The sequence below is a fragment of the Pan paniscus genome, chromosome 18, assembly GCF_029289425.2.
Source record: "Pan paniscus chromosome 18, NHGRI_mPanPan1-v2.0_pri, whole genome shotgun sequence".
Lineage (NCBI taxonomy): Eukaryota > Metazoa > Chordata > Mammalia > Primates > Hominidae > Pan > Pan paniscus.
Window position 1 is genome coordinate 1651144 of NC_073267.2, and position 20713 is coordinate 1671856.

The 20713-nt window shown below is 56.4% G+C and overlaps 1 protein-coding gene across 12 annotated transcripts in view; it reads right to left on the reverse strand.

Annotated features, from left to right (window-relative positions):
* UNKL (unk like zinc finger) overlaps positions 1 to 20713 on the reverse strand; it is a 49950-nt gene that overhangs the window by 24319 nt on the left and 4918 nt on the right. For 7 of the 12 annotated variants that reach the window (XM_055100108.2, XM_055100104.2, XM_063598179.1 and 4 more), the window contains exons 3-9: positions 14074 to 14250; positions 12644 to 12777; positions 10473 to 10608; positions 8630 to 8747; positions 5567 to 5651; positions 4393 to 4478; positions 2159 to 2221 (exon numbers count right to left, since the gene is read on the reverse strand). In XM_055100108.2, the coding sequence (XP_054956083.2) occupies positions 2159 to 2221; positions 4393 to 4478; positions 5567 to 5651; positions 8630 to 8747; positions 10473 to 10608; positions 12644 to 12777; positions 14074 to 14250 (799 nt within the window). Of the gene's footprint in view, positions 1 to 2158; positions 2222 to 4392; positions 4479 to 5566; positions 5652 to 8629; positions 8748 to 8922; positions 10041 to 10472; positions 10609 to 12643; positions 12778 to 14073; positions 14251 to 18169; positions 20445 to 20713 lie in introns of those variants that run through there. The other 5 variants (XM_063598181.1, XM_055100110.2, XM_063598180.1 and 2 more) reach the window with 4 other exon arrangements.

Genomic DNA, 20713 nt, shown 5'->3' on the forward strand with positions numbered 1-20713 from the left:
ATCCACATGAGGGATGGGCACAGTGAGAGGGGTCGGACGAGAGCCCCGTGAGGATCCCGCACCTTCACTAACACCGGCACCGTTCTCCCCGTGGGGACGCCACGCCTCCGCTACCACCAGCACCGTTCACACCACGAGGATGCCGCACCTCCGCTACCACCAGCACCGTTCGCCCCGTGGGGACAGCACACCCCAAGCTACCACCAGCACTGCCTGCCTGGTTTTTCTTCTCTGTATTATGGTGAAATATAATATAAAATTTGCTACAGTGGCCATGGTTTGGTGTAGTACGTGGCATGAATTCCATCCACGCCGCTGTGCAGCCATCACCGCATCCACCTCCAGAACTCCTCATCTTCTAGCCGGAAGCTCTGACCCCGTGAACACTTGCCCCCTCCCCCGGCCCCGGCCCCCTCCCCCGGCCCCGGCCCCCACCATGCCACCTGCTGTCTGTGAATGTGACTCCACTAGAGACCTCCTGTGAGTGGAATCACGCAGGGTTTGCCCTTCGGTAACTGGCTCATTTCAGTCAGCACAGTGTCTTTGTTATGGACCAAACGTGTCCCCCCCAAATTCCTACGTGGAAGCCTTGACCCCCGGTGTGACTAAATTTGAAGATGGGGCCTGTGAGGAGTAATTAAGGTGAAACGAGTTCTTACTCCAGGAGTGGAGGCTCACACCTGTAATCCCAACACTTTGGGAGGTCAAAGCAGGAGGATTGCTTGAGCCTAGGAGTTCGAGAACAGGCTGGGCAACCCCATTTCTAAAAAAATACAAAAATTAGCCAAGCCTGGTGGTGTATGCCTGGGGTCCCAGCGACTCAGGAGGCTGAAGTGGGAGGACTGCTTCAAGCCTGGGAGTCCCGGGCTGCAGTGAGCTGGGACTGGGCCACTGCACTACACCTGGGTGACACAGCCAGACCCTGTCTCAAAATATTTAAGAATCTGTAAAAAAACAACAGCAACAATGAAATGAGGTGTTGGGGCAGGGCCCTACGCAGCCGCTGTCCTCAGGAAGAGACCCCAGGGATGCCCACGCACAGAGGGGTGACCCCAGAGGACACGGAGGAGGTAGCATCTGCACCCGGTGGGGGGGCCTCAGGAGCCAGCTCTGGACAGCTCAAGCTCGGACTCAGCCCCCAGAACTGAGAGAGTCAAGTGCTGCTGCTTGGGGATTGGTTTGGTTTTGGTTTGGTTTGAGACAGGGCCTCACTCTGTCGCCCAGGCTGGAGTGCTTGGCTCACTGCAACCTCCACCTCCTGGGCTCCAGCAATTCTCTTGCCTCAGCCTCCCAAAGTGCTGGAACCACAGGTGTGAGCTACTGTGCCCAACCAAAACTATCTCATTCATTCATTCATTCATTCATTCACAGAGTCTCGCGGTGTCACCCAGGATGCAGTGCAGTGGCACGACCTCGGCTCACTGCAATCTCCACCTCCCAGCTTCAAGCGATTCTCCTGCCTCAGCTTCCCGAGTAGCTGAGAATACAGGCACGTGCCACCATGCCTGGCTAATATTTTGTATTTTTAGTACAGATGGGGTTTCACCATGTTGGCCAGGCTGGTCCCAGACTCCTGACCTCGTGATCCGCCCGCCTTGGCCTCTCAAAGTGCTGAGATTACAGGTGTGAGCCACCGCGCCCGGCAAGTTCTGCTGTTTGAACGGCCCCATCTGCATCCTTCCCTCGCAGCCCAAGAAAAGTAACACAGATGGGCTCCAAAGGGCCCCTCTTATTTCCCCGAGCGGAAAACAGCAGGATGTTGTGGCTTTGTTTCCAAGGTATAACACAAATGTTTCAAACAGACAAACACGGGGGTACCAGGAGAGAGCTAATTCTACAACAAGCGGACATTAACCAGATGGCTTTGCGAGCCGAGAGTGGGCGGGACCAAGGATGCATGAGCGCTGCCCTAACGCGATGCCACGGGTCAGGCACGAGGGCGGGAAGCCTCAGCCCTAACGCGATGTCCTGCACAAGAGCGGGAAGCGTCAGCCCTAACGCAATGTCCTGCACGAGGGCGGGAAGCCTCAGCCCTAACGCGATGTCCTGCACAAGAGCGGGAAGCGTCAGCCCTAACGCAATGTCCTGCACGAGGGCGGGAAGCCTCAGCCCTAACGCAATGTCAGGCACGAGGGCAGGAAACCTTGGGGGCCTGTACCTGCTTGCTGTCTTGCTCACTGCCCCTAGGGCCACCCTCGGCCGGCGAGTCTCTCCGCTTGGCCTGCAACATAAAAAACAGTCATGTGTGGAAAAAGCAGGGAGGAAATGTAAATTAAAAACATACAATTCAGGCTGGGCACAGTGGCAGCACTTTGGGAGGCTGAGGCGGGCGGATCATCTGAGCTCAGGAGTTCGAGACCAGCCTCGCCAACATGGTGAAAACCCGTCTCTACTAAAAACACAAAAAATAGCCAGGCGTGGTGGCACATGCCTGTAGTTTCAGCTACTGGAGAGGCTGAGGCAAGAGAATCACTTGAACCCAGGAGGTGGAGATTGCAGTGAGCCGAGATGGCACCATTGCACTCCAGCCTGGGCAACAAGAGTGAAACTCTGTCTCGAAAAATAGAATAAAAAATTTAAAAAAGGATATCGCTTGAACCCAGGAGGTGGAGGCTGCAGTGAGCCAAGGTCATACCACCGCACTGCAGGCTGGGCGACAGAGTGAGACTCTGTCTCCAAAAAAAAAATACACACACACACACACACACACACACGTACCTATTCAGCAGTACTCTTGGTCCCTTAAAGATACACACACACACACACACAAACACACACATACACACATAAGCTCTGCTCAGAATTTAGGCGAATGCTATTTTTGTTTTGTTTTGTTTTGAGACAGGATCTCGCTCTGTCTCCCAGGCTGGAGCGCAGTGGCATGACCTCCCTGGCTAAAGCAATCCTCCTGTCTCAGCCTCCCAAGAAGCTGTGAGCACAGGCATTTGCCAGTGGACCCAGTTAATTTTTCAAAGCTTTCTGTAGAGACAGGGTCTTGTTATATTGCCTAGGCGGGTCTTGAACTCCTGACCTCAAGCGATTGTCTCACCTCAGCCTCCCAAAGTGCTTGGTTTACAGGCGTGAGCCACTGCAACTGGCCAAAGATGCCAAATCTTGAAGGTCTCATGAAACAGAAGAGATGCCTGAATCTGCTAGCTCCCTGTTGGTTCTCCTGAGTTCCATTTATTTTCTTTTCATTTTTTTTCTGAGACAAAGTCTCACTCTGTCATCCAGGCTGGAGTGCAGTGGTGCATTCTCAGCTCACTGCAACCTCCACCTCCCGGGTTCAAGCGATTCTCCTGCCTCAGCCTCTGGAGTAGCTGGGATTACAGGCGCATGCCACCATGCCTGGCTAATTTTTGTATTTTTAGTAGAGATGGGGGTTCACCGTGTTCATCAGGCTGGTCTCAAACTCCTGACCTCAGGTGATCCACCCGCCTTGGCCTCCCAAAGTGCCGGGATTACAGGCGTGAGCCACCGCACCCGGCCCTGAGTTCCATTTCTTACATTTGAACGTGGCTCTCTGACCTTGGGTTGGTCCGTGTGAAGGCAGGGTGCCAGCTCTGCACTCCCTGAACCAACCACGGCATCAAACCCCAAACCGAGCCATTCACCTAAGGCAGAGGCTCAGGTGAAACTGTAAGAAATATTTGAAGGGGGTCAGAGTGTGCCACCCCAAAACATGCCACTCTTTGACAAAAAGATTATTTTGAGTTGAAGGCAGCTGAGAAACAGCAGATGCAGGAGCAGCTCTCTGCTTCCTTCCTGCCTCGAAGCCGGGCGTGAATTCCCTCTGTGAAAGTGTCCTCTCCCCTCTCCACACCAGGAGGAGAGACTGCAGATTGAGGCTGCATAACCAACCTCACTGAAGTTGCTCTTACCTTCCGCCAGTCTCCCCCATAGCCTTACCTTCCTAGAAGCCCAACCCCCTCTTCCCCCCTCTTTTTTTTGTTTGAGATGGGGTCTCATTCTGTCACCCAGACTGAAGTGAAATGACGGGATCTCACCTCACCACAACCTCCGTCTCCTGGGTTCAAGCGATTCTCCTGCCTCAGCCTCCTGAGTAGCTGGGATTACAGGCACCCACCACCACACCTGGTTAATTTTTGTATTTTTAGTAGAGATGGGGTTTCACCATGTTGGCCAGGCTGGTCTTGAACTCCTGACCTTAGGTGATCCACCCGCCTCAGCCTCCCAAAGTGCTGGGATGACAGTCATGAGCCACTGCCCCCAGCCTAGTGGCAAGGATTTTTCTAGACTCTTCTAGAAGAGCCACGAACTCCAAAGACGGCCCACGACCACATTGCTGAAAACTCATATCCATCCACATCCCTAACAGTTCAATTAAACCAAAGGACACTGGGCATTGTCCTGGGAAGGCCGTTCACTTACATTTCCCGGCTGGCCGCTGCCCGTGGAGGCAGGACTCGTGAGATGGAGGTCGCGACAGCCCCATTCATTCACCACCCCCAGGCTCTCTGCAAGGACAGGGGAGCAGCAGACTCTGAGGGCCGCTGGTGGGCGACAGTGACACGCAGAAGTCTCCGCACCACACGTCAGGGCCGAGTGTGCGCGGCCTCGTCACAATCATCCCTCAGGGGTGCGGCAGAGGACGGCTGGGCAGTGACGGGGACACTCAGGGCAACAGGACCCTCGGGTCTTAGACCAGTTTTTCATGTTTTTAACACTAAAAGCAATGTTTAAAACGTGAACAAGAATAGTTGCCCTCCCCACTAAAATAAAAAACAAAGGAAAATTTGAGCTTGCGACCACACACAGAAAACCTGGAACCCAAATCCTAGGGCTGGGAGGAGGAGGCCGTGTGGGTTCCCACTGAACCCAAACCCCAGGGCTGCCAGAAGGAAACCCACTGCAGCGTGGAGGAGGCCGCGTGGGTTCCCACTGAGTCCAAACCCCAGGGCTGCCAGAAGGAAACCCACTGCAGCGTGGAGGAGGCTGCGTGGGTTCCCACCGGGGCTTGTTTCTGCTGCTGGAAACTTATTTGGGACCACGTAATCGCCAAAGCTAAGCCCTCATCCCCTGGACAGCAAACGGGCTCTGGAAAGCACAGGGTCACCCTGAGCAACCCTGCTTGAGGGTCTCTGCTGTCTCCCCGAGCTGGGGCGGACAGACCCCCTCTCTCCACAAGGGAGGTGGTGCTCCTGGGTGGGTGCCTGGCAACATGGGAGTCTCAGAGCAAGGCCCAGGCAGCGGGTGGCAGAAGGACCCAGCTTGGATGCCCAGGAGGCAGGTGGAGGCGCCAGCCAGCCCACACCAGGACTCAGCCTCCAGGCTCAGGGCCCCAGCATGCCTGGAGACAGGGTCCCTGCAGGTTCCACCAGGCCTGGCCCACGCCGGCGTGGAGGGAGCCCAGCCTCACATGGCACAAACACCCCAGGGAGCCTCCACGGGCATGTCAGGGACCCCCAGCCCCCAGCCACGGTGCTGAGCTCCCGCCCGCCTTCCAGGTCCTCGTGGCCAGCTCCGGGTCATCAGTAACTCCAGTGAGGGCCTGCAGAGCCGCGGAACCTGCTAAGGTGAACCTGCCACCGGGACGGTTACTCACTCTCAACGTGTGCAAAGGCACAGAAGGGGCCGCGCGGGCAGTACCCGGTTTGGCGCATGTCGTTGCATTTTGTAGATTTGTAGATCTGGGGAAAAAAGTGAAATAAAGAGTTTGGATTGGAAATGGGATTCTGTGGAAAGACCACAGCTGGCGTCATCCCAAGGGAGAGGATTAAATAGCTCCAAATTGTAACAAGACACCCCTGAAAAGGGGGGCGTGGGCCCTGCCCTCCTCCACGTGTGCCCTTGGTTCCCACATCCCTCCTCTCTGCAGAGCCGACCCACAGGGAACACGCACACATGTGGGGCCATTCCCGCAGCATCTGCCCTCCCATCACAGGCAAAGTCATTTCCCTGCTTGATATTTTCTGAAAGATGCACCAAATTCAGAGTCTGGTATGCGGCAGGTGCCTAATAAGTGCCTATTAAAAGGAACACGTGTGTCTGTTCCCTGATCAGACCCACTGACCCTTCACCTAGGGTGACAGCCCCTCTCATGAGGTCAACAACACTTAGGACCCGGCAAGGGACAGACCAGCCTGGAAGCCCCCAGTCTGCCTTGGCAGGCCTGGCCCAGCCCCTCCTGCTCTGTAGCTCTCCGGAAAGGACACAGCACCTGGTACACCCGGCCTCCAGTGCCCACACCTGCCTGGGTCCCAGCAGGAAGCCTCTCTCCTGACCTCCGGCCTGGCCCCACCCCCCACGGCCCTCCCACCACATCAGGCACCCGGTGGGGTCCCGTTTGCTTGTTCATTTTGTTTGTTTTTTGAGAGAGAGTCTCGCTCTGTGACCCAGGCTGGAGTGCAGCCGCAAGATCTCGGCTCACTGCAACGTCCACCTCCCGAGTTCAAGTGATCCTCTTGCCTCAGCCTCCCAAGTAGCTGGGATTACAAGCATGTGCCACCACGCCTGGCTAATTTTTGTAGTTTTAGTAGAGATGGGGTTTCGCCATGTTGGCCAGGCTGGTCTCAAACTCCTGACCTCGGCCCCACAAAGTGCCGGGATTACAGGCGTGAACCACCGTGCCCGGTCTGTTCGTTTTTTTTTTTTTTTTTTTTTTTTGAGCCAGAGTCTGGCTCTGTCGCCCAGGCTGGAGTGCAATGGCGCCATCTTGGCCCACTGCAACCTCTGCCTCCTGGATTCAAGCAATTCTCCTGCCTCAGCCTCCTGAGTAGCTGTGACTACAGGCATGAGCCACCAAACCTGGCTAATTTTTGTATTTTTGGTAGAGACGGGTTCACCATGTTGGCCAGGCTGGTCTCGAACTCCTGACCTCAGGTGATCTGCCTGCCTCGGCCTCCCAAAGTGCTGGGATTACAGGCGTGAGCCACTGTGCCTGGCCTGTTTGTTTTTAATACAAATCTGAGTATGGTCCCTTGGCAACTACGTGTGGCTGGGTGTGAACACAGCCTCCCTGTACCGTCCATACCCTGCACCTTCTAGTGGAGGCACAGGCCTGGCTCCATCTCAGGCTGCCCCTTCCGCCCCAGGAACCTCCTGCCTCGGAAGAGTCCTTGTTTACCTGGGGCGGGGCCCAGGCGGGAGGGTTTATCTCACTCAGGATTTATGGTGCGGCTGTGGCCCACGTGGTGCCAGCTCCACTCAGCTGGGTACCAGAGACTGGGGTCTGCAGCCAGGCCTGCGTGACTGAACACAGAAAACGCCCCAGACACCGGACTCCCGACAAGCCCCTGGTGGCACCATTGAGTGTGTGGTCACCGACACCCAGAAAGCATGATGCGCGTCTGTGACAACATGAGTCAAGAAACGACAGGAAGCAGCGCCTGGTCCTTCCCAGCCCCTGCACGCCTCCCCCTTGGCTGAGGATTTTACTTTTTTTAGATAGAGTCTTGCTCTATCCCCCAGGCTGGAGTGCAGTGGCGCACTCTCAGCTCACTGCAACCTCAGCCTCCCAGGTTCAAGTGATCCTCGCGCCTCAGCCTCCAAGTAGCTGAGACTGTAGGCGCGCACCACTACACCTGGCTAATTTTTGTATTTTTAGTAGAGACAGGGTTTCGCCATGTTGACCAGGCTGGTTTCGAACCCCTGACCTCAAGTGATGTGCCCGCCTCAGCCTTCCAAAGTGCTGGGATTACAGTGTGAGCCACCGTGCCTGGCCTGAACATGTGTTTTTTTTGTTTTGTTTTGTTTTTCCTTGAGATGGAGTCTCGCTCTGTCCTCCAAGCTGGAGTGCAGTGGCGTGATCTCGGCTCACTCTAAGCTCTGCCTCCCGGGTTCAAGTGATCCTCACGTCTCAGCCTCCCAAGTTCAAGTGATCCTCGCGTCTCAGCTTCCCGAGTAGCTGGGACTACGGGCGCACACCACCACACCCAGCTAATTTTGGTATTATTAGTACAGACATGTTGACCAGGCTGGTTTCGAACCCCTGACCTCAAGTGATTTGCCCGCCTCTGCCTCCCAAAGTGCTGAGATTACAGTGTGAGCCACCATGCCTGGCCTCAATATATATATATTTTTTTCTTTTTCTTTTTTTTCTTGAAGCAGAGTCTTGCTCTGTTGCCCAGGCCAGAGTGCAGTGGCACGATCTCAGCTCACTGCAAGCTCCACCTCCTGGGTTCACGCCATTCTCCTGCCTCAGCCCCCTGAGTAGCTGGGACTACAGACGCCCGCCACCACGCCCGGCTAATTTTTTGCATTTTTAGTAGAGACGGGGTTTTGCCAGGATGGTCTTGATCTCCTGATCTCGTTATCCAGCTGCCTCAGCCTCCCAAAGTGCTGGGATTACAGGCGTGAGCCACTGCACCCGGCCCTGAATATGTATGTTTTTAATTGACATTTTCTCTCTGCTTTTTTCCCACATGACTCTTTCTTCTGTTACAGGCCAAGTGGAGAGACTCGCTGGCTGAGGGCAGCCGGAAGGCCCGCAAGGAAGACAAGCAAGCAGGTACAGCCCTCGTGCCCCCACCCCCAGGCTTCCCGACCTGTGCCAGCCCTCGGCCAAAGTTAATCACTGTTCCTTCTGTGTGATAACCACGCTGCGAACCCCACAGCTTCTCTGGGACCTTCCAGCGACCCCTACGCCTGGGGGGTCGGAGGGACGTACCTCGGGATGGAACTGCTGCTCCGTGCGGGAGTGGCAATACTGGCAGCCGTCGCCGCCATCGCAGCGTGAGGGCTCCCCCCACTCATCCCCATGCTTCACACTGGGGCAGGGCGTGGACCTGGGGATGAGGAGGTGTCAGGAGGACACAGAGGACTCGGCTCCCCCCCTCGCCCCCGTGCTTCACGCTGGGGCAGGGCGTGGACCTGGGGATGAGGTGGTCTCAGGGGGACACGGAGGACTCGGCTCCCCCCCCACCCCTGTGCTTCACGCTGGGGCAGGGCGTGGACCTGGGGATGAGGAGGTGTCAGGGGGACACAGGAAGACATGGTTCCTCGTGTGCCCAGGGGTGTCTGCCTCCCACCAGGAGGGGCCTCGGGCATGGGGCCCTGGAGTGACAGGCAACGCAGCTCTGCGCTCACAGACACGCAGGCCCGGCCAGTGCCAGGATGGGGTCAGGAGCCCCGGGGCTGTTCTTCACAGAATTTAACTTGAGTCTGAGTCAGAGCCACCCTCACGGACGTGGAGAACGCAGGGGAGAAGCAGCCGAACCTCCTGGGGACAGTGAGGCCGGGCGCCCAGACAGCACGGGGCTGTCTCCTCGCCAGCTTTCTATAAAATGGAAGCAAGAGTTTTGATCCCACAATTTAAAACTCCGCACCAATTTCAAATTACCTATGTTCCTACTGCAGTGAGCTGAGACTGCACCACCGCACTCCAGCCTGGGCGACAGAGTGAGACTCTGTCTCATAAAAAAACAAAATCCTCTACTCTTCGTGGAATCTCTAGCTGCTTTATCGTAACTGACTTGGATTTATGGCACACATTAAGTGCCTGTTGAAAAAATAATTTTACTTTTCTTTCCATGACGGGCGATGACAAAATCTCAGACACTAATTTGTGGTTTGTTCTACAGCCGTTCAGGTCCCTTACTCGGAAGCTGCTCAGAGGGAGACTGAACGTGGCAAAACAACAAGGAGGGGGGCGTCCTTCCCAAGGGAAGCACAGGTGCTCTCCGGGGCATGCGAGGCAGCACCAGCTCATTCAAAAGAGGCGAGGGTGGCTCCCTGCTCAAAGGAAGAGCTGGACACAGACAGGGCCTCAGGGAGGCCAAGGCCATGGCCCAGGCATCCAGACACCCTGTGGGGTCTGCACCCCCCACCCCCCTCTCAGGTGCAAAACTGCAGACGGGAGGCAAGCCAGGCCAGGCACAACCAGAAGGCCGGGCTGGAGCAAGGAGGAGAAAGGGGCTTCAGAGGCAAGCAGGCTGTGAGGTGCCAAACCCACAAGCCAGACCCAAGGGACAGCTGGGGCTCAGGCGGTGGAGGAAGGTCCTGTGTGCACCCTGGGCAGGGCGACCCTTGGGTTGTTGGCCCTGGGACTCAGCCTAAGGACCCAGTGTCCCAGCTGCCAGCTGTGAAGACAAGATTGATCCCAGGTGACGACAGTGCCCGAGCCCCTGGCAGCTCGGGTGAGGAGACAGCATGCAGCCCACAGGCTGGAGAGCGTGGCTGCAACCAGAGGCACGGGTGGGGCACACGGGGGTCCCAGCTGGGCTTGGGGTCCCTCCTGCAGTGCTCCGTCCCCTTGCCTGGCAGAGGGGCCCCGGTAGGGGACTGCATGGGAGACACTGAGAGTAGGTGGGGAGGCCCATCACCAGGACAGACGCGTGGGCCTCCATGGCGCCTCCCACAGCCACTGTGCTTGGAGATGCCCTCCCCTCCCGGGAATGATGGTGCCACAAGGGCAGCCCTCCCATTAGAACCCCGGGGTGGGCAGTGCGAGCCACGGGTCGGGAAGGACACCCACCAGCCGGGGTCCTCTGAGCACGGTCCCGCAGGCTCACCTGTACTGGAACCGCCGGGGGTTGCGCCGCCTGTCCCGGCTGTTGTGGTAGTGTGGGCACGCATAGCCCTGGCGGCACAGGCGCGGCGGCTTCGGGCACTGCTCCGTCTTGTAGCTGCCCAGCACGAAGTTGGCATCTGAAAAATGGGCCACACGGTGCCTGAGCAGCGTGACTGGAAGCAATGCTGGGCACAGGAGACCAAAGGTGGAAGGACCTGCCTGTCCCCCAAATGGAAGGAGCTGCAGGAGGACTCGGGGAGCGCAGACACACGCCACGGCACATGCTGATGTCAAAGGACTCGCGCTCCATGAGGGAAGCCGGGCCCGAAGGCCACGTGGTGTGATTCTGTTTATGTGAAAATGCCCAGAACTAGGGAACCCACAGAGACAGAGCGGAGCCGAGACCACCAGGGCTGGGAGGGAGTCCTGCTGTGGGTGTGCGGCTTCCTTGCTGGGGGATGAAAACGTTCTCCAACTAGAGAGAGGTGGTGGGTGCACAGCTTCGAGAATATGCTGAAATCCAGAGACACGCACACCCCGAAATGCCGCACGGTGAGCCTCATGCGCACCACAGCCTCTGGGTGACAAGCACACATCAGTGTGGGTTCACTGTTGGTAAAGAGCGTACCTCGCAGCGCAGGAGGTGCACGGCAGGGGAGGCTGAGGGGGCAGGGGGTGTTTGGGAAATCTATTTTTCTACTCAGTTTTGCTGTGAACCGAAAACCGCTCTAAAAAATAACGCCTATTTTTAGAAGTCATTCACAGGGCCGGACGTGGTGGCTCACGCCTGTTATCCCAGCACTTTGGGAGGCCGAGGTGGGTGGATCACAAGGTCAGGAGTTCAAGACTTGCCTGGCCAACACAGTGAAACCCCGTCTCTACTAAAAATAAAAAATTAGCCAGGCATAGTGGTGCCTGCCTGTAATCCCAGCTACTCAGGAGGCTGAGGCAGGAGAATTGCTTGAACCTGGCAGGCGGAGGTTGCAGTGAGCTGAGATCGTGCCACTGCACTCCAGCCTGGGTGACAGAGCGAGACTCCATCTCAAAAAAAAAAAAAAAAAAGTCGCTGCCATACGCAACGTCCAGAATACGCAAATTCATAGAGATGGGATGCAGGCCAGTGAGTGCAGGGGCCAGGGAGGGGATGGGGAGGAACTGCTCATAAGCAGGGGGGTTCCTTCTGCAGGGATGGAATGTTCTGGAACTACAGAGAGGTGGCAGCTGCACAACACTGCAGACGTGCTAAATGCCACTGGACTGTACACTTAAACAGGGTGCATTTTATGTTGTGTGTATTTTACATTTTTTTTTTGAGACGAGTCTCACTCTGTCACCCACACTGGAGTGCATTGGCGTGATCTTGGCTCACTGCAACCTTCACCTCCCGAGTTCAAGAGATTCTCCAGCCTCAGCCTCCCAAGTAGCTGGGATTACAGGCGCCCACCACCACAACCGGCTAATTCTTTGTATTTTTAGCAGAGACATGCTTTCACTATGTTGGCCAGGCTGGCCTCAAACTCCTGACCTCAAGTGATTGCCCACCTCGGCCTCCCAAAGTGCTGAGATTACAGGCGTGAGCCAGTGCTCCCAGCCTTACTACGTTTTTTTTTCAAATCAAAATCTCCCCTGCATATAACCTCATCTGTGTGCCAGCCAGGAATGCAGGTCCCCCAGCCCCGAGGGACAGCCCCCTGGTCCATATGTTTCTGGCCAAGCTCGGGGATTTGAAAGCTGCTGTCTAGAGCACCACCCCAGAGAGGCGCAGGGCTGGGGGCTCTGCTGGGCATCCTGGTGGGTGCCTGGTGGGCTGGGGGCTCTGCTGGGCATCCTGGTGGGTGCCTGGTGGGCGCCCCGGCTCTGGGACAGGACGCCTCAAGAGTTCCGGTGGGAGTTGTGCTACCTCCTCGGCCACTTGGTCAATGGCTGGCCCCACTGAGATGCCAGTTGCCGCAGAGATTCAGAGCAGGTGCGGGGAAGGCGCCTGGGCCCTAATCCCACTCGGCACCCACCCCTTGTTGGGGAGGGCTTGGTATTGGACTCCACGAGCCTCGGTTTCCCCATCTGATCACCTTGCACGTAAACTGAAAGGCACAGGGAACCAAGTGGCCCGAGCTGTTCTCGCGCTGTGCCCGCCCCCGCCACCACCGCCCTCAGCTGCGGCTGTGGAGTTACCTTGCCACCGGGGGTCCTCGCTCAGGATCTTCTCAATCATGGCCTGGCTGGCCAAGACCCCAGGCTGCAGATCCGGGACCCCTTCCCCGCCGCCCAGCTGGCCGTTCTGCAAGGCTTCCTGGGCCTGCAGCTCCCTGCAAGCCGAGGACACAGTGGTCACGGCTCTGCATCCGGAGCCTCCAAAGCTGAAACGAGGTCACTGGAGGGCACGCTCCCCTCCCACCACTGCACAGAGAGGCTGCTGCCGAAGGGTTCAGGACGGAGTCTCAGTGTGTGGCGCTCCGCTGTCCTGGCCCACAGTCCTCATCCAAATCCCAACCACTTCATTTTGTTTGCTTTGTCTTGTTTGAGACAGGGTCTGGCTCTGTCTCCCAGGCTGGAGTGCAGTGACGCAATCACAGCTCATTGCAGTCTCCATCTCCCGGGCTCAAGCGATCCTCCCACCTTGGCCTCCCAGAGCACTGGGATTACATGTATGAGCCACTATGCTCAGCCCCACCCAAGTAAGAGCGGAGTTTTGTCTGGGCAGGATTCGCTTTTCTGCAGCCCCAGACTGTGTGCTGAGCTCGTTCTCCTGGAAAGCAGTGCCTCACAGCCTCAACCCCAATGAGCTGCCCTCCGGACCCAGAAGAGAAACACACAGTGAGAAGAGGTGAGGGATTGTCTCATTAGAAATAACATCCAGAGGCCAGGTGCAGTGGCTCACATCTGTAATCCCAGAATTTCAGGAGGCCAAGGCAGGGGGATCATGAGGTCAGGAGATGGAGACCATCCTGGCTAACACAGTGAAACCCTGTCTCTACTAAAAATACAATAAAATAACCCAGGCATGGTGGTGTGCGCCTGTAGTCCCAGCTACTCGGGAGGCTGAGGCACGAGAATGGCGTGAACCCGGGAGGTAGACGTTGCAGTGAGCCAAGATCGCGCCACTGCACTCCAGCCTGGGTAACAGAGCGAGATTCCATCTCAAAAAACAAAAAAAGAAAAGAAAAGAAAGAAATAACATCCAGAGGCCAGGCGCAGTGGCTCACTGTAATCCCAGCATTTTGGGAAGCCAAGGTGGGCGGATCACAAGGTCAGGAAATCGAGACCATCCTGACTAACATGGTGAAACCCCATCTCTACTAAACATATAAAAAAAAAAAAAATTAGCTGGGCGTGGTGGTGGTCACCTGTAGTCCCAGCTACTCGGGCAGCAGAGGCAGGAGAATGGCGTGAACCCAGGAGGCAGGGCTTGCAGTGAGCTGAGATCACGCCGCTGCACTCCAGCCTGGGTGACAGAGCGAGAATCCGTCTCAAAAAAAGAAAAAAAAGGACTAATGTCCAGACTCAGAAAGAAATTCTGGAAGAGAGAGATTTGGGCCAGCAGAGCCTGCAGCAGCAGGGAGGTGAGCCGCTGGCCGAATGCCCACTCGTGGATGCCCACTCACCTGACGTCACACACGGGCGGCCGCAGGTCCAGGGGGCCGTGCGCGAAGGCACAGTGCAGCCCATTCTTCACGCAGTGGCCACGTGCGTCTGTCTCGTGGATGCAGGTTCCTGTTTTGTAGTAACGCAGGTGGTACTTGCGTTCTGTGTCCCCCGTCGTCCGGTGCAGGTAGGGACACCTGGGGAGCAGAGAGGCACGCAATGCCTGGTTATCATGGACCCAGAGGTAGCCCTAAGCTCCCCGGGTCCACGCCCTGTCAGCACGTGGCAAGCAGTGAATTCCCTTCCCTTCTTCCAGATTCCTGTTCTAATCGGAAGGACGGACACACTGGACGCAGCACCTGTCCCCAAATGTGGAACCGCCCAGGTACACAGACCACCGCAAACCCCCAGTCAACCAGTCAAACACAGTAAGAAACACAGACCATCGCAAACCCCCAGTCAGCCAAACACAGCAGGAAACACAACGCTGAATTTCCACAAAGCTCATCCTTCCTAATGTTCCAAATAAACCTTTAAACCTGTGTGGGAATGACAGTTCATGCCCTGCACGCAGGCTGCGTCACCTTCCTTACCCGTCGCAGTCACAAAGTGGGGGCCCCTCCTGCCCAGCGTCCTGCTGCTTTCAGGGACCCCAGGAGGGAGGTAGGGGAGGGAACAAGCACAGGGCCCTGGACGCGGCTTGGGGGACACGAGGGGGATGGGCAGAAGAGGCGGCAGATGGCGTGGTGGGGAACGCAGGTGAGGTAGCATCACCATCCCATGGGCCACCTGCAGGCCCAGAGCCATGCTCCTGGGGAGTCACAGGCAGCTCCTAAAGCAGGATGGGGTGCAGTGGAGAGGGGAAGCAGCTGCCAAGGCTCAAGTCATAGGCAGGCAGCAGCGACGGAGACAAGGAGACGACACAAACCGCTCCGGCATTCCTGGGCGCCTCCAGGTAGGTCACTCCAGAAGGAGGCAAAGGGACGCACAGAGGACCCTGAGTCGTCAATGGTGTCGAGCCCCGGCTGGTCACAGAATCACCCTGAGTGGCCCAAGGGCCAAGGCAGAGGATGACAGGGGCCATCACTGCAGGCCCCCAAATGTAAGGACTGAAACCTTCACCTCCAGCTCCAACTGGGGAGCTCCGTGAGGGCCCTGCCCACCTCACTGTGCACAGGGCTGCAGCCTGGGCACTAGGAGCTCCAGCCAGGGATGGCTGGGGACCAAGAGCGATTCAGCAACACCAGGTCTAGCCCCATCCTCTAAGGTCAGGAAACAGAGACACAGAGTTCAGAGAGGCCGACCCAGGCTCCGCTGGGCACCTGTGATGTGCCAGACACTGAAAGCTGAGGGTGGACAGAGGCAGAAGAAGGGGTGCCTGGCTGGCTCTCAGGGTCCCCAGGAGCCAGCCAAGCAAAAGTCAAATTACAACGCTACCTTGGTACCCAGCGATCCTGCTCCTAAGTACACATCCAAAAAACCTGGAGGCAGGGTCTTCAGGAGACACCTGCACACCCATGTTCACAGCAGCGTCATTCGCAAGAGCCAAGAGGCAGAAACCACCCAAGTGGGCGCCAATGGAGTCAATAAGGAAAGTGCGGGCTTCCATCCACACAACGGGGTAAATGCGGGCTTCCATCCACGTGACGGGGTACGTGCGGACTTCCGTCCACAAGACAGGGTAAACGTGGGCTTCTATCCACACAATGGGGTAAACGCGGGCTTCCAGCCACACAGTGGGGTATTTTTCAGACTTAGAAGGAAGAACTGGCAAACTGGCTGACATCTGTAATCCCAGCACTTTGGGGGGCAGAGACAGGAGGATTGCTTGAGGCTAGGGGTTCGAGACTAGCCTGGGCAACATGGTGAGTCCCCATCTCTACAACAAATTTAAAAATTAGCCCGGCGTAGTGGTGGACACCTGTGGTCCCAGCTACTTAGGAGGCTGAGGAGGGAGGATCGCTTAAAGCCCAAAAGGCCAAGGCTGCAGTGAGTGCGACTGTGCCACCACACTTCAGCATGGGCAACAGAGCAAGACCCTGTCTCAAAAAAAAAAAAAAAAAAAAAAAAAAGGAGGCGAGGAAGGAAGGGAGGGAGAGGAAAGAAAGACAGGGAGGGTGGGAGGGAGAAAGGAAGGAAGGCAGGCAGGCAGGCAGCCAGTCAGCTGGGTACAGTGGCTCACGCCTGTGATCCCAGAACTTTGGAAGGCCGAGGCGGGTGGATCACGAGCTCAGGAGTTCAAGACCAGCCTGGCTGGTCTACTAAAAATACAAAATTTAGCCGGGCATGATAGCAGGCGCTTATAATCCCAGCTACTCGGGAGGCTGAGGCAGAGAATTACTTGAACCTGGGAGGCGGGGGTTGCAGTGAACCGAGATCGCGCCACTGTACTCCAGGCTGGGTGACAAGGGCAAAACTCCATCTCAAAAAAAAAAAAAAAACTGGAAAAAGTTTTAAGAAAATGCCTTACTCTTACGGACACCTAGGAGGTGAGAGGGAATACCTAAGAGAAAGCACAGAGCCATTGCTCACGGATGCCCAAGGAGGGGACGCACGAGCCCCCGGGGGTCGGGTGACAAACACGGTTCTCAAACTCATCCGAGACAATCACTGAGCAAAGCCACGTGATTACACCCAGCGCATGGGCACCGCTCTGCCTCATGCTCCAATGCCCTGGACCCACCGAGACCAGAGGATAGGAGGCAGCCAGATCCTGGAGTGCAAGAAGCTGCCCTTCCCTCAGGAAGCTCTCACCTGAACCCAAGGAGGGTCCACCAGACCCCCTTAACACATTCTCGAGACTGCGAGCCACATGCATCAAAATCACCTAGGAGGCCCGTGGCCCATGTGGTCCCCCCAGCTGGTGTGGACGAGGCCCGTGGATCTGCACTGCCGGCTGGTTCCCAGGGAACGTGCGAGAACCACCGGGCTTAGGAGACAGGCAGTGTACACAACTCCCTTCCAGCTTAAGGACGCAGGCATAGGTGGAGGGCCCAGAGCACAGCACTGAAACAGCTGGGGGTGATGGGAGGAACAGGCGCACTCCCATGCCGGGCTATATTGCTAATTTTTTTTTTTTTGAGACAGAGTCTCACTGTTGCCCAGGCCGGAGTGCAGTGGCACAATCTCAGCTCACTGCAACCTCTGCCTCCTGCGTTTAAGCGATTCTCCTGCCTCAGCCTCCCGAGTAACTGGGATTACAGGCACCTGCCACCATGCCCGGCTAATTTTTGAATATTTAGTAGAGACAGGGTTTCACCATGTTGACCAGGCTGGTCTTGAACTCCTGACATCAGGTGATCCGCCTGCCTTGGCATCCCAAAGTGCTGGGATTACAGGCGTGAGCCACCGCACCCAGCCTCATTTTTTTGTAGAGACAGAATCTTGCTGTTTCCCAGGCTGGTCCCAAACTCCTGGGCTCAAGCGATACACTTGCCTAGGCCTCCTGAAGTATTTGGACTGCAGGTATGAGCCACTGCAACCGGATGCCTCTGAGTTTTAAAGACTGCTCTCACGTCCCAGGCCGGCCCCGGGCTTTCCTCTTGCTCCCAAAGCCCAAGCTCATCACGAGATCAGTTTAAACAGCAAATTCTACACACCCTGAAGTGAGTGGAACTTTCACCTACGCCTTAGGTCCTAAGGCATTCAACATTTTAAAATTAAATATTGCAAGAGGATCTTTTAATAGAAAGATCAGACTCCTGGCCGGGCGCAGTGGCTCACGCCTGTCATTCCAGAACTTTGGGAGGCTGAGGCAGGTGGACCACCTGAGGTCAAGGAGTTAGAGATCAGCCTGGCCAACATGGTGAAACCCCATCTCTACTAAAAATACACACATACACAAAAATTAGTTGGGCATGGTGGCGCACACCTGTAATCCCAGCTACTTGGGAGGTTGAGGCAGGAGAATCACTTGAACCCGGGAGGTGGATGCTGCAGTGAGCCGAGATCGTGTCACTGCACTCCAGCCTGGGTGACAGAGGGAGACTCCATCTCAAAAAAAAAAAAAAGAAAGAAAAAAAAGAGATCAGACTCCAGACCCGCCAGATACAAGCAGCAACAGTTAATCTTAGAAATGGATACTTGGAAAAGCTTCTCCTCCCACCAGTTACTCACAGAATGCACAGTGGAGACCCAGCTAGGCACACCCCGGACCCATCCAGACTGGAGTTCTGCACCTGCCGGAGGACAGAGGCCTGGGGAGGCGCACAGGGCAAGCGGGAAGTGTCAGGTCTGTCAGGTGACACCGCCAAACAGAGCTCTGGAAAGAAGACAGAGGCCGGGCGCAGTGGCTCATTCCTGTAATCCCAGCACTTTGGGAGGAGAGGTGGGTGGATTACTTGAGCCCAGGAGTTTGAAACCAGCAAGACCCCATCCCTACAAAAAATACAAAAATTCAGCTGGGCGTGGTGGTGTGCGCCTATGGTCCCAGCTACTTTGGAGGCTGAGGTGGGAGGATCACTTGAGCTCAGGAGGTTGAGGTTGCACTGAGCCAAGATCACACCACTGCACTCCAGCCTGGGCGACAGAGTGAGGCCCTGTCAAAAAAAAAAAAAGGACAAACCAGTGTCTGTGTGTCAATCTGGAAAAGTTGCACCACAGGAATGGGGCGAGCCCGTTTTTTCTGAGAACAAGAGACCCAGGGTGGCTGCAGGGCCACAGTGCAGGAGCCATCTTCTGGACAGGGGTGGGCTGGCAGATGGCCACTCGTTCTGTGGCTACACAGCTGCAGGCCAAGTGGATTTTTTTTTTTTCCCAATGAAAATGGGCCTAGAGGCTGGGCATGGTGTCTCACGCCTGTAATCTCAGGACTCTGGGAAGCCTAGGCATATGGATCGCTTGGGTACTCCGGAGGCTGAGGCAGGAGGATCAGCTGAGTCCAGGAGGCAGAGGTTGCAGTGAGCCAAGATCGAGCCACGGCACTCCAGCCTGGGAGACAGTGCCAGACCCTGGCTCAAAAGAAAAACAAAAAAAAGATGGACCCTGGAGAGGCCCGGGGTCCCGCGGGGCGCCTTTTCTATTTCTTTACCACAATCTGTTTAAAGAGAAAAGCAAGCGCCTGCCCCTCAGCTACAGCCCCGTGGCCTCAAGGCCACGCCCACATGGGAGCTGCCCCGCCCCCACGACCAGGACCGTTCCCACGGGGGCGGGGCTTCACACGTGACCCGGGACAGCCAATCGCGAGCGCGCAGCGGAAGGGCGTGTCCCGCGGAACAAAAGGCCTTTCCCGAGCGGGGCAGGGCGGGGCCGAGATCCCGCTGATGCCCACAGGACCCGCACGGCGTGGGGTGCAACAAGGGGCAGCCACCCACCTAGGAAAGGGTGCACAGTGGGGGCGCCCACGGGGGCAGGCACGGGAGGAGGTGCCCACATAGGATAGGGGAGGACGCCGAGAAGTGACCGGGGGAGCCATAGGCTGAGGAAGAGAGAAGAGATGACAGCAGGGGCTGGAGGAGGTCACCCTCCACGGAGGGAGGGGTGACGGCAGAGGCGCCCGCAGGAGCTGGTGCCGGTGCGGCTGCCCCCGGGGGGGCTGACAGAGGCAGCAACTGAGCAGGCAGGTGTGGAGCGAGGTGCCCAGCCTGCCGTGGAAAGGAGACGCCAACAGCGGGGGGCCCTCCTGGGGTCCCAGTCCTGCTCTGCCCCACAGCTCAGCCCCAGCACCTCCAGCCACAACCAAGAGCAACGCCTGATACGGGCTAAGGGTCTCTGCTCTCTGATACACATTCATGTGTAAAATAACAGGTTGGTAGTATCAACACCCAAAATAGAAATTTTTTTTTTTTTTTTTTTTTGAGTCTTGCTCTGTCGCCAAGGCTGGAGTGCAGTGGCGCGATCTCGGCTCACTGCAACCTCCGCCTCCCAGGTTCACGCCATTCTCCTGCCTCAGCCTCCCAAGTAGCTGGGACTACAGGCGCCCGCCACCATGCCCAGCTAATTTTTTTGTATTTTTAGTAGAGACGGGGTTTCACCATGTAGGATGGTCTCGATCTCCCGACCTCGTGATCTGCCCGCCTCGGCCTCCCAAAGTGCTGGGATTACAGGCGTGAGCCACCGCGCCCAGCCAAAATAGAAATTTTAAAAACCAATGAACTAAAGAAAAGGAAGGCCCTGTCCTTATTCTGAACGTTCCTCTATTTACAAATTCCAAGGCAACCCTTAATGAGAACCAGAACGGGTACTTCAATAGGACAAACTGGCTATTCCCTTTGTTCAGCGATGAGAAAGTCCCACTCCCGTGGAATGAAGGGTAATTACGGAGGAGAGATTCTCAGGGGAGGCAGCCTGTCAGACACTTCCTAAAGGGCCGGTCGAAGCAAGTCATTCACACGCTACAAACAAAATCTTAAATAAAATAAGGAAATTTCCTTCTTATGTGTGCATATACCCAGGCATCCAAAACAAAACACCAAACAGGCATCTTAGCCCCACTTACCACCCTCAATTATAAACTGTAAGCCGTTCAGACAGCAGGCTAATATTTTTGTAATGATGTTATGGAATTGCTACTTGAGCACAGCTTGAAGTGACCACCTAGAGGCAGGCGCTTACTGCAGCACTGTCCGTCCCTGTAAGAACTGGATACCACCCTGTGCCTAGCAGTGAGGCTGAGTCCACACCAAGACACCCAGACTCCGCAACAAAAACTTATGAGGCCGG